Genomic DNA, 13,982 nt, shown 5'->3' with positions numbered 1-13,982 from the left:
GGGGTCTTTCTGGGTAAATCTCTAAGAGCTTTCCACACCTGGATGAATGATTGTTGATCATTGCTAGACAACCATTTTCAGGTCTTGGCATAGATTTTCAAGTAGTTTTAAGTCAAAACTGTAACTCCGCCAATCAGGAATATTCACTGTCTTCTTGGTAAGCACCTCGTGTAGATTTGGCCTTGTATTTTAGGTTATTTTCCTGCTGAAAGGTGAATTCGTCTTCCAGAGTCTGGTGGAAAGCAGACTAAACCAGGTTTTCTTCTAGGATTTTGCCTGTGCTTAGCTCCATTCTGTTTCTTTTTAATCCTGAAAAACTCCCCAGTCCTTAACGAATACAAGCATACTCATAACATGATGCAGCCACCACTATGCTTAAAATGTGTTTTATTGGATTTGTCCCAAACATAACACTTTGTATTCAGGACAAAAAGTTAATTGTTTTGCCACATTTTCTGCAGTATTACTTTAGTTCCTTGTTGCTAACAGAATGCATGTTTTTTTACATTTTATTCTGTACAAGCTTCCTTTTTCTCCCTCTGTCAATTAGGTTAGTATTGTGGAGTAACTACAATGTTATTGATCCATCCTCAGTTTTCTCCTATCACAGCCATTAAACTCTGTAACAGTTTTAAAGTCACCGTTGGCCTGCTTGTGAAATCCCTGAGTGGTTTCCTTCGTCTCCTGCAACTGAGTTAGGAAGGATACCTGTATCTTTGTAGTGACTGGGTGTATTGAAGGCCATCCAAAGTGTAATTAATAACCTTGCCATGCTCAATGGGACATTCAATGTCTGTTTTAAATATTTTACCCATCTACCAATAGGTGCCCTTTGTAAAGCATTGGAAAACCTCCCTGTGGTTGAATTTGTGTTTGAAATTCACTGCTCGACTGAGGGAGCTTACAGATAATTGTACGTGTGGGGTACAGAGATGAGTTAATCATTAAAAATCATATTAAACACTATTATTGCACACAGTGTCTATACAACTTATTATGTGACTTGTAAGCAGCATTTTACTCCTGAACTGATTTAAGCTTGCCATAACAAAGAGGTCGAGACATTTCAGCTTTTCACTTTTGTAATTAATTTGTAAAAATGTTGAAAAAACATAATTACACTTTGACATTATGGGGTATTATGTGTGGACCAGTGACAAAAAAAAGCTAATTAATACATTTTAAATTCAGGCTGTGTTAAGGGAATTTTTATCAATGATGACTAATTATGTATACATTTCAATCAGGACTGACTAATCAGAATACTATCATGTTACTGTATATGTACTAATCCGAATACTATTATGTTACTGTATATGTACTAATCAGAATACTATTATGTTGCTCTATATGTATGAGTTTTAATTCTTGATCCCAGTACTGAATATAATGTGTGTGAATGAATCAAGGATTAGAACAATGACGGTCTGTTCCTGGGTAGGAATGAATGAACGATATCTTCAGACTGGCTAGAATGCTTATCTACACGAGAAGACCTTGGCTCGTAAATTATATTAAATTGGTAGTGAGACGGATGTGGGAAGGCTTGAGATACAGCCTTTGTACTGGAACGGAGATGGCACGGGTTGGTGCTGAAACTAATGACGTAATTTTCAGTTTATAACCTGTGGTAAACTGTATCGTATTCAGTACTCTCGTGAATAAACTCTGCTGATTGACTTTAAGACTGGGCTCTGTCCATTATTATAGAATAAGGGTCTTACAAATCCTTATGAATTGACAGAGTGTTTAATTTTAATTGGGTATTAAAACATAGAGCAATTTAATTCCTTTAACAGGCTGTAACACAACAAAATGCGGCAAAAGTCAAGGGTGTGAATACTTTCTGAAGGCACTGTATGCTATATATGCCTAAACTATAGAAATGATGATGATAAGTGGGGGTAATGTACAGCGTCTATGCTAAATTGTCATACGTTCTTCTTCTCTACCACAGATTCCCACAAGGTATCAGACTCCAGGATGGGAAAGGAACAGTTGAAGACAGTCAGACGGAGTTGTCGATTTATATTGTTACTTGTAATGTTAAAAATAGCTAGCTATCTAGGCTACTTGATTTTTCCGCTGACATGCACTGTCAACTGTGGGACCTTATATAGACAGGTGTGTGCCTTTCCAAATCATGTCCAATCACTTGAATTTACAACAGGTGGACTCCAATCAAGTTGTAGAAACATCTCAAGGATGATCAATGGAAACAGGATGCACCTGAGCTCAATACTGAGTCTCATAGCAACGGATCTGAATACTTATGTAAATAGGGTATTCCTGTTTTTTTTGTATACATTTGCAAACGTTTTTAAAAACCTTTTTTCGCTTTGTCATTATGGGGTATTTTGTGGAGCTTGATGAGGGAAAACATGTTGTTTAATCAATTTTAGAATAAAGTTGTCATGTAACAAAATATGGAGGTCTGAATACTTCCCGAATACACTGTGAGTACACATTAACTACAAGATACGCTTCATTTTAAGTAGCTAAATCCTGTCCATGTATTACATGTACTCTGTGGTGTACTTGTGGGTTTAGCTTCTCACTTGGATGGCAAGGAGGATCAGGTTTTCATAATCGGTAATGTACACAGTAATTATAAGTACTTTATTTATTATCATCTGGGATGACACCCATATGATAGACCCCAGTCAGTGAGGTTGACCTATATCTTATATGTTTTAGTAAACTCAATCAAGTTACAATTAACTGCAATACTTGTTACAGTGTAAGTACACATGTAATTACACTGTAATAAGGACCCCTTAAAATGAAGTGTTACCGAATCATTTCGTGATTACAGGTCTCGTAGGAAGTTCTTGTCCCAGGCATGAACTGGCCAATATGGCTATTATAGGTAATGTCTACCCATTATTGTAAACACCCACTGGCTGATTTGCTGTTTGTTCAACGGATGAAGAGAGAAAAGGGAAATGCCATTGATTTAGCCAAATTCTTGTACAGATGGGGAAGCCAAACATGTAGCACAGAGAACTTCTCCTCTAAAATAAACTGCAGTTGGACCAACGCCCCACGCCCCAGACATACACCCTGTCCTTTGGACAAACCCTCACTGACCCAGTCTCTCACCCCAGTCCCACTGCAGTCAATCTAAGAGGGTGTTAATATGAACTACCTTGAAGACGGCGAAGCCAAGGGTGAGGTTCTCTCCTTGGCCGATACGTCTGTGGATCTTCATGTCTCTCTGCTGTAGGGAGATCAGAACCTCATCCATCTCCTTGGTCATGTCAAACAGGTACTGGGGGTTCTGTAGGAAGGTCTGTTTGTAGTTCATGCAGCCACCACAGCGGCTGTGCAGGGGTTCTGAATGCTTGGTCCAACTCCCGAAATGCACCACTTCGTGCCATGTCTTGTGGATGGTGAGCAGAGAGGTGTTGATGAGATGACACACATCTGCATCCGTGAAGTACTTGCACCAGTCTGTAAACGCCATCCTATGGAGATAACACAGAGAAAGAGACACAAATTAAGACTGGTAGATATCATAAAACTTCAATCAAACGCAGTCCCTTTTGATAGCTGGGCAACAGCACACATTTCAACAAATAAACACCGGTTTCAAATAAACGCTGGGTCTAAATGAATTGTTTACTAGGTTTCCATGGATTATCATGACTTTTTTTAGGTTTAATGTTTTATTTGTTACAATAAATAATTCAGGGAATTTATATTCTGCACTGTTCAACCAATCCAGTAACTGTGGAGGAGTTAAGATGGAGTGTCGCCTTGTTAACGTTCCAAAGTGGAAAACGTGTCACAGGCTCTTTTTCCATTTCACCTGAAAACTGTAACATCCGGTTATTGAGGACTCGGCACAGGCTCGTGAACATCAGGCACAACTCTGATGTAACTTTTTCTCAAAGTTGCCGGGATGTCACGTGTCACACTACTTATATCAGCACACTCGCAACAACCTAAGCATTACAAACAGTGTAGTTATTCCTCCGCAAGGCAATCAAACAAGCTAAGCGTCAGTATAGAGACAAAGTAGAGTCGCAATTCAACGGCTCAGACACGAGACGTATGTGGCAGGGTCTACAGTCAATCACAGACTACAAAAAGAAAACCAGCCCTGTCGCGGACACCGATTTCTTGCTGCCAGACAAACTAAACAACTTCTTTGCTCGCTTTGAGGGCAATACAGAGCCACCGACACGGCCCGCTACCAAGACCTGCGGGCTCTCCTTCACCGCAGCCAACGTGAGTAAAACATTTAAATGTGTTAAACCTCGCAAGGCTGCCGGCCCAGACAGCATCCCTAGCCTCGTCCTCAGGGCATGCGCAGACCAGCTGGCTGGTGTGTTTACGGATATATTCAATCAATTCCTATCCCAGTCTGCTGTTCCCACATGCTTCAAGAGGGCCTACCATTGTTCCTGTTCCCAAGAAAGCTAAGGTAACTGAGCTAAACGACACTCATTTCCGTCATCATGGAGTGCTTTGAGAGACTAGTCAAGTACAATATCACCTCCACCCTACCTGACACCATAGACCCACTTCAATTTGCTTACCGCCCCAATAGGTCCACAGACGACGCAATTGCAATCACACTGCCCTAACCCATCTGGACAAGAGGAATACCTATGTAAGAATGCTGTTCATCAACTACAGCTCATCCTCCAAACTCATCATTAAGCTTGAGACCCTGGGTCTCGACCCCGCCCTGTGCAACTGGGTCCTGGACTTTCTGACAGGACGCCCCCAGGTGGTGAGGGTAGGAAACAACATCTCCACCCCGTTGATCCTAAACACTGGGGCCCCACAAGGGGGCGTTCTCGGCCATCTCCTGTACTCCCTGTTCACCCATGACTGCGTGACCATGCACGCCTCCAACTCAATCATCAAGTTTGCAGACGACACTACAGTGGTAGGCTTGATTACCAACAACGACGAGACGGCCTACAGGGAGGAGGTGAGGTTCCTCGGACTGTGGTGTCAGGAAAATAACCTCACACTCAACCTCAACAAAACAAAGGAGATGATCGTGGACTTCAGGAAACAGTAGAGGGAGCACCCCCTTATCCACATCGACGGGACAGTAGTGGAGAAGGTGGAAAGTTTTAAGATCCTCGGCATACACATCACGGACAAACTGAAATGGTCCACCCATACAGACAGCGTGGTGAAGAAGGCGCAACAGTGCCTCTTCAACCTCAGGAGGCTGAAGAAATTTGGCTTCTCACCAAAAACTCTCACAAACGTTTACAGATGCACAATCGAGTGCATTCTGCCGGGCTGTATCACCACCTGGTACGGCAACTGCTCCGCCCACAAACGTAAGCCACTCCAGAGGGTAGTGAGGTCTGCACAACACATCATCGGGGGAAAACTACCTGCCCTTCCAGGACACCTACACCATCCGATGTCACAGGCAGGCCAAAAATATCATCAAGGACAACAACCACCCGAGCCACTGCCTGTTCACCCCGCTATCATCCAGAAGGCGAAGGTCAGTAGAGGTGCATCAAAGTTGGGAACGAGAGACTGAAAAACAGCTTCTATCTCAAGGCCATCAGACTGTTAAACAGCCATCACTAACATTGATGAGTGGCTGCCGCCAACATACTGCCTCAAATCTCTAGTCACTTTAATAATTCAAAATTGCATGTAATAAATGTATCACTAATTGCCACTTTATATAATGTTTACATACCCTACATTACTCATCTGAAATGTACTGTATATACTGTACTCTATACCATCTACTGCATCTTGCCTATGCCGTTCGGCCATCGCACATCCATATATGTACATATTCTTATTCATTCCTTTACACTTGTGTGTAAAAGGTAGTTGTTGTGAAATTGTTAGATTACTTGTTAGATATTACTGCACAGTTGGAACTAGACGCAACAGACCCCTTGAAATCGGTCAATCGCCCTCTAGTGACAAAAGTAAAAACTGACAAAACCACAAAAAAATATAGATTTTTGAAGAAATAGAGGCATACTGAGACAAAAAAACGTGATACAGTGTATAAATGATAACACATTAGTGCAGGAAATTAAGAATTTTTATAAAATGATGGAAGTGAATGCTGGTATTAAACAATTAACTATGGCAAATGAGAAAAAGCTGTGTGATTTAAGGAAGTAGACGCCTGGCTCAAATAGAAGCCTGTCTCTAAAAAGTGCCTGTTGTGTTGATTTAAGCAAATAAACTCCCCGGGCTATTAATTGAAATTTTACGGTAGATAAACCACTATCTCATGTGCTGAACAGAAGAGATAAGTCTTTAATTGTTTTGTTTACACTCACCAGAACTCCCCATCGTTTTCTACTGTGATGCCAAGCTTATCCCTCTCCATGCTGCCAACCCTTTCCCATTCTGCTGAGCTGAAGTGAGGAGGGGGAGAGACAACAGGAAAGAGGGAAAATGAAATAATGAGTTGATGTGTTCACTTGGGCACTGAAGTGTGGAGAGGTTGAACTGCATGTGAGCGGGGAGGATAAAGGCTCCATGTCCTCCACACCTGTCACTCCAGGCTCCGTTCCACTCAGTCTTTCCCCAGGGGTTTCTCATGCGAATCAGGGGGATGGTCTTGTTCTGGAAGTAGGCCATCAGACCGTGGCCCAACCGTACTTTCTTCACTGCAGTCACTGAGTAGGCATGGCCCTTCACTAGCCCGCACGCCATCCAAGCCTCGATTTCAGAAGGAGACGCCTAAGAGTGTGACAAACACATTAGTCAGTCACTTCCCACTGGGCACACACTGGTTGAATAAATGTTGTTTCCGCATAATTTGTCAACATATTGTGTACATGGAATCAATGTGGAAAATACATTGGATTTAAAAAAAAAGTAATCAACCAGTACGGTTTTTAATCTAATTTCAACCATGCTTGTAAACATTGAAATTAGGGTGCGACTTAAAGTGGTCCTATGGACAGATACTCAAATCTCCGCTGTGGAGCTTTACAGCTCCTTCAGGGTTTATCTTTGGTCTCTTTGTTGCCTCTCTGATTAATGCCCTCCTTGCCTGGTCCATGTGTTTTGGTGGGCGGCCCTCTTTTGGCAGGTTTGTTGTAGTGCCATATTCTTTAAATATTTTAATAATGGATTTAAATGGTGCTCCGTGGGATGTTCAAAGATTCTGATATTTTTTTATAACCCAACCCTGACCTGTAGTAATCCACAACTTTGTCCCTGACCTGTTTGGAGAGCTCCTTGGTTTTCATAATGCCGCTTGCTTGGTGGTGCCCCTTGCTTAGTGGTGTTGCAGACTCTGGGGCCTTTCAGAACAGGTGTATATATACTGAGATCGTGTGACAGATCATGTGACACTTACATTGCACACAGGTGGGCTTTTTTTTTAACAAAATAGGAAAAACGCCAAGCGGGATGAATACTTTTGCAAGGCACTGTATACACTCATTCATCCATGGTTGATTGGAGTTTTGGAAGTTTAGAAGTAGTTACCATTAGCCCTATAAATAGAATGCCAAATTCACAATATTAATAATACACTTTTTCAGTTTAAAGTCAATGTATTTAAGTTGAAGATGTACCATAATTTCAATGTTTACAACGCTGGTTGAAATGAGAAACTGTACTGGTTGATGACTTTTTTCAAATCCAATGTATTTTCCACGTTGATTCCACATCACAATACGTTGAAACAACATTGATTTAATCAGTGTTTGCCCAGTGTGTTCTGTCCCTGTGACAGTTACCTGTGACTATATACAGTGTGCTGACCAATTGAAAACGATCAATTGAGAAGACAGACCTTGATGGAGCAGCTGATGATTCCACCCCTGTCGTAGACTTTGAGCAAGTCCTCAAACAGGTTGTCTATTTTCTCCTGGTCTTTGTGGAAAACTTCAGCCTCCAGGTTAATGGCCTCTGTCACGGCTCCACTGAAATCAACAACCGCATCACCAGTGTTGCCCCCATCCAGCGACTCATAGCAGCCAGAGAGCCTGGAGACAAGAGGAGAGAGAGGAGAGACAGAAGAGGACACAGAGAGGTCAGAGGGCAAAAAAAAGGGGAGTTGAAAGGAGGGTTGAGTAATGTTTAGAGTATACTGACTTGGCATAGGCTTTTTCAAGCAGGGCACTCCAGAACTCGTTGTTGAGTTTGGAGTGGCAGTAGATGAGCTCTCTGTTGATGGTGGGCAGGCGATCATCCACCACCACATCCACCCACTCCCCAAACACCCAGAACTGGAAGTGGAAGATGCCAGCGTAGTTCTCCGGGTGCTTAGAGTCCCATTCCTGCTCCTTCCAGTCAGGGATGACCTGTCAACACACAGGGCTTCACAGTGAACCACATGTCTAGTCAAATGTGAATAGTTTTAAACTTGGGTGGGAATATTGGCGAGTGCTTATTTTCCTAGCCAGGTTCATTTGAATATAAGTAAAATATTCATGTTGTTGAGGGATAGTAGGGTGATTTAAGAAGGAAATATGACACTGTTTTCCATTCAATGACAGTAAAAAGCCCCTCAGGTGAATTCCTCACATCAACTATGTTAATTAAACTGAGTCAGGTATCAACAGTTTGGAATAACTTAGATACCCATCCACATACTTCACATACATTATGTATGTGTTCCTTCCCAAACAGCACCATGTATATCCCCATAAGAGGACTAAAGGAAACTAATACACACGGAAATACACATACAGTCTTCTCTTGCAACGCTCATCTCAGACTGTGACCAGACAGGAGGAAATCAAACTCACCTTCTGCCAGAGGTCTGTTTTCAGTGCCAAGCAAGAGCACGCCGCCACAAACCAGCAGTTACCCACACGGCCCTGGTTCAGGTCATGGGAGCTGATGCCCTCCACAAACAGATGAGGCTCGTCGCTGATTTCCTGTACCAACGAGTGGATTTGGAAAATGCAAATACTTCTTAGAATTACCAAATAGTTCTGGCTTTGAACATGTTTGGTTTTAAAATGAGTTGGAACTCTCTTGGGGTGTTGTACTTGTGTGATAAATAAGAAATGGTCATTTCTCTTCTTGTCACTCGAGCTCTTGAGCAACGTACCATATAAAGCACAGATTAATTTTACAGGAATGCTACAACTCTGTCATCCACCACTGAACAGAATGGCAGTGAATCAACCTTAGATTTAAAAAAAATTCTCGGACACTATTGAAACACATGTTCTGTCATATACTGTATTTCTCACACACTATGTAAAGTACACACTTCAAGACCATTCCCAGTAACACCCTCACCCCAATTTCACACCACAGTTTGTTGTCTGTCACCACCATGACCATTGTGGATGACATGACATTCACCATGACATACATCGCCAAGGCCAGCGTTGTTGTTCCTCATGGACAACTTTTAACACAATCCTCAGAGACAACCACTCGACAGGAATTAACCTTTGAAGTGCTCCATCACAAAATGTTGTATGAGCAAACAACACCTTCCGCAATACCTTTACGTGGCTAAATATAACACAGGTCATACTGTTTGTACATCAATGCCAGAGGTCTTGTAAAAGTCTTGTCAAAGCCAGAACGTATGAAAGTTCAATCATAAACATGACATCATTGGTTTCAATATTGCACCAGAGGAAGGTCATGACCTGGTCCCAGACAGCAGTCTATAGCACTCTGATAAGCTTGACTAACATCCAACATCAACCTATAAATTGGTGTTTTAAGCAATAACATTTCCCCCAAAACTATGAGGAAAAACATGAGCAATACAAATTGTGACATTCTATTTCCTGTTTTATGTTTTTGCATGCAGACTCTGCTTTTGGTATTACATATAAAATAATAAAGCACAGGTTTATTTTTCTCTTGGTCAAATCTGCTCACAGGTGACTGCTCAGGTATTTGCTCAGGTGACTGCTCAGGTATCTGCTCAGGTGACTGCTCAGGTATCTGCTCAGGTGACTGCTTAGGTGAATCAAAAATCAAATAGAAAAGTTTAGAATGAGTCAAGTGCTCTGTTTAGTCGTCTCAGTCACTCACCCGTGGTCTCTTCCACTCCACCATACCAGGAGGTGGTTTCCTGTAAAACAGGGATGCGTTGGTGACAGGAAACTCTGGATCCTCAAACAGTTTCTTGTCCTCCAGACATTCCTTCTTCAGCTCCGAGTAATGCTGGTTCTTGTATGAAGTGGCCGTGGAGAACATGGTTCAGACGCTGCAATCTCCAAACTGCAAACTGACCACAGAAGAAGACGTCATGTTACTTTATAGGCAGACTATCTGGAGAGTCCTTGTCAGTTGAGGGTCTGTCATTGTTCACCTTTGACTCTGGGTGTCTGGACAAGAGCTCAGCATACCGTACACTAATACACCCCATAAATCCCAGACTAGCTCTTTCTTGGAAAATGTTGTAATGGCATTTTTTCCTTTGAATCATCATTGTTTGGATATAGTCTCCAAGGCAAACTCCCACAGGGCAAACAATTGGTCTCAGGATAAATACATCCAATACCCAATATGCTAACTATTGTGCATATTTTAATAAATGGAAGTAAAAAACAGTCTTCTACAAACAAAATCTACGAACAAGTACTCTACATCACTTTTAAAGTTAGGGTCAACCATGGATTCTACTGTACTCTACTGAACATATTTCCTTAAATATCCTGTATTGTGTGCTTATTCTTTTACCAGGTACTGCTGGAATGTCTAGCAATTTCATGCACATCTTTGTGTGAGAAATTTAAAGTGCTAACTCAAAACATTTCTAAACTATTTCTAAAGCATAAATAGCGCTCACTTTAGATTAAGGGCTGAAAAGATGCTCTTTCTAAATGCCTTGTAAATGATTTATCACGGGCCATTAAAAATAAAGTGTTACCAAAACAGCAAATGGCTAAACTTTTACTGGTTTTTGCGATGGAAACATCCCATGTGTGCCAAGTTTTTAGACGAAAAACATCTGTTCAAAACATCTTCTGTCCTCTGGGAATATTATGATTTTCTAACTCTTTGACTGGTACAGCGCACTTTACCCCATCACCCTGACCCCTGACCACAGAGGTCAAACTCTTTATAAACAAGATTAGATCTGATATTGTGACTGTCTGCCACTGCAGTCACGTCCTTTTGCTGTCTGCCATGAATAACACAGACACAAATCATTCCATTTTGTGGTCACCGGAGCGCAATCAAGCTCTAAACTCCCAGTGAGTTGTCGATAATTACGTTTCCCAAAAACATTACACACTTTAGAAAATGCCTCTCAGAGCGAAGCCCATTAGTTTAACAGTGAGATTCAGTTCATGATAATGCTGTCATGAGGATGATGACAGTTCATTATAATCATGTCCAACATTCCGCCACCTTCAGTTTTCCGACAGAGCATTAAGCAGAAAAGCCCCCACATTCAATACACTAGAATAATTAGTGGAATAAATTACTCTGTCCTTCTCTCTCTCCTGTACACTGTCTCTCTCGTTCCTTCAGACTCAGAACAGCCACATTGTACATTGACTGCATGTGTCTTCCTCAAACTAAGACAAAGAAGGCAAAGAGATACTTAAATATATGCAGGTGGCTTATTGTATTATTTATATTATAGACGTTTGTCATCGTGAATCTTGCCCTAGAGGCAGAACTGAGCAATTTTCACTAGATGGGCCAGCTGCAAAGTCTAGATTGTCTATATAGTAAAAATTCATGATAACAAACATTTTCTTTTTGATCTTAATTTAAGGTTAGGCATTAGGGTTAGCAGTGTAGTTAAGGTTAGGGTTAGGTTTAAAGTTTTATGACTTTGTGGCTGTGCCAGCTAGTGACCATGAACCCTGCAGAGATGCCTCCAGGGCAAGACACATGAGAATAAAGGACAACCTGTGTTACGCCCTGACCATAGTAAGCTGTTTATTCTCTGTGTTGGTTGGGGCGTGATAGTGACTAGGTTGGGTCATCTAGGTTTTTTGTATGTCTATGTTGGCCTGATATGGTTCCCTATCAGAGACAGCTGTTTATCGTTGTCTCTGATTGGGGATCATATTTAGGTAGCTATTTCCTCATTTGTATTTGTGGGATCTTGTCTACGGATAGTTGCCTGTGTGCACCAGTAGCTTCACGTTTCGTTTGTGCTTGTTTGTTTTGCTGAGTTTCGATTTATAAAAAAATATGTGGAACTCTACTCACGCGGCGCCTTGGTCTACTCATTACGACGAATGTGACTATCTGCTAAATAAATAATATATGCTTTTATCCAAAGCGACTTACAGTCATGGTGTACACATTTTACACGTGTAGTCCTATACCAATCATTCCCAATTTAAGTATCTTTAAAAGAAAGCTAAGAAAAACTACCGTCTACTCTACCTCACTCTTTGAAATTGGTGGAATCCCTGTGGAATGTTTCCGACACCGTGTAGAATGCCCCAAAGAATTCAGGCTGGTTCGGTACTACATAGGTCTACCAAATAAACTGGCCGGTGAGTGTATGTCTGGCTGGCTAGTGGCTTGTGTGGATATTGTACTGTATACGGTGGTTAGCTAGAGTCTATACTACCTGTATTAACTGCTTATTTTGTAAATCGGGAGTTGCTGTAACAAAAATTGAGCGCAAGAAGGGGGAGAACTGGGGAGCTCTGAGGTACAGGAACGCATTATATATATTTTTTACCTAAGGTAAGTGGCAAAGAGCAGTACAGTAGAGGCACTTACCAGGGCAGTGCACAGACATTTTGGGGGGCGTGGTCAACAACAACAAAAAGTGAACCCCCAAAAAGATTTCCCTGCAACCCGCTGACACAGATTCAGAGCACACCGATGAGTAAAGTATTTTGCTAAACTATTTTGAACTTTAATAAATTCTACACTTACTAACAATGACTAACAATTCCATTGAAAATAGAAGATATTTAAGAAATAATGCAGTCTACCATGACTATATTCAACCCAACTCCATTTGTTGCCACTGTCATGTAATCCAGTGGTTTTCAAACATTTTGACCTGCGACCCTCAAAAAGGAGTCGTACAAAACTTGCGACCCCCACGCACATGAAAAACTAAATAATCTGCATTTTACACCTGCATTTGGAGCTGAAAGTCATTCATTTTAGCAGCTAATATCAACTGGGGATATATCATGTCACTTCTCTGGATCACAGGGGCCTCATTTATCAATATTGTGTAGAAACTATTCTAAAATACAAATGGAATTTAGAATGTTCTAATGCACAGAAAAAAGTGTGATTTCTCAAACAATCCTACGACCGTAATATGCACATCAGTAGGAGATAACCATTTACCATCTCAGCCTCAGAATAACCATCTCAGGCTCAGTGCTCGTGCACGATCTTTCTAAATGCCCCTAATTAACCATATTTGGTTAAAATCATCCCTTTCAAGCCGATGGGGACTATACAACACCGTACTATGAAATACAAAAACACAACCAAAAAAAAGCTTTGATTTTTTTCTTCCCTAGACTTAAATAGAAGTACTAGTGTCAGAGATTGAGAACAACCAAAGGGTTATATTTGTCCTTTCGAACAATTTCTAAGTCAATGCTATAGCCTATGACCTCCCAAGTCGTGCAGCGGTCTAAGGCACTGCATCGCAGTGTTGATCCCCGGCAATGTCACAACCCACAGTGACCGGGAGTCTCATAGGGCAGTGCACAATTGGTCCAGTGTTGTCTGGGTTAGGGGATGGCTTAGCCAGGGGGGCTTTACTTGGCTCATGGCGCTCTACTTGTGGCGGGCTGGGCACCTGCAAGCTGGCAACGGTCGTCAGTTGAACAATTTTTCCTCTGACACATTGGTGCAGCTGGCTTCCAGGTTAAGCGAGTGGGTGTTCAGAAGCCGTGCGGATTGGTGGGTCATGTTTTGGAAGATGCATGACTTGACCTTTGCCTCTCCCAAGCCCGTTGGGGAGTTGCAACTATGAGACAAGATTGCAATTGGATATCACAAAAAGGGTGAGAAAAAAACTATAATGCTACAGCCCACGCATCTATGCAAAATAAAAATTGTTGTTCAATATTTTGTTTATTATT

General features: G+C 41.6%; 1 protein-coding gene across 1 annotated transcript in view; it reads right to left on the bottom strand.

Moving 5' to 3' along the window:
• Window positions 1-13,982, bottom strand: part of LOC139418561 (calpain-5-like) — a 34,789-nt gene that overhangs the window by 3,594 nt on the left and 17,213 nt on the right. The window contains exons 2-8 of the mRNA XM_071168123.1: window positions 9,979-10,174; window positions 8,721-8,852; window positions 8,065-8,273; window positions 7,763-7,955; window positions 6,506-6,696; window positions 6,291-6,368; window positions 3,149-3,467 (exon numbers count right to left, since the gene is read on the bottom strand). Of these exons, the coding sequence (XP_071024224.1) occupies window positions 3,149-3,467; window positions 6,291-6,368; window positions 6,506-6,696; window positions 7,763-7,955; window positions 8,065-8,273; window positions 8,721-8,852; window positions 9,979-10,143 (1,287 nt within the window). The 5' untranslated portion in view covers window positions 10,144-10,174. The remainder of the gene's footprint in view (window positions 1-3,148; window positions 3,468-6,290; window positions 6,369-6,505; window positions 6,697-7,762; window positions 7,956-8,064; window positions 8,274-8,720; window positions 8,853-9,978; window positions 10,175-13,982) is intronic.

This window comes from Oncorhynchus clarkii, chromosome 10 (genome assembly GCF_045791955.1).
Source record: "Oncorhynchus clarkii lewisi isolate Uvic-CL-2024 chromosome 10, UVic_Ocla_1.0, whole genome shotgun sequence".
Classification (NCBI taxonomy): Eukaryota; Metazoa; Chordata; class Actinopteri; order Salmoniformes; family Salmonidae; genus Oncorhynchus; species Oncorhynchus clarkii.
This window is presented reverse-complemented; position numbering and strand designations above follow the sequence as displayed.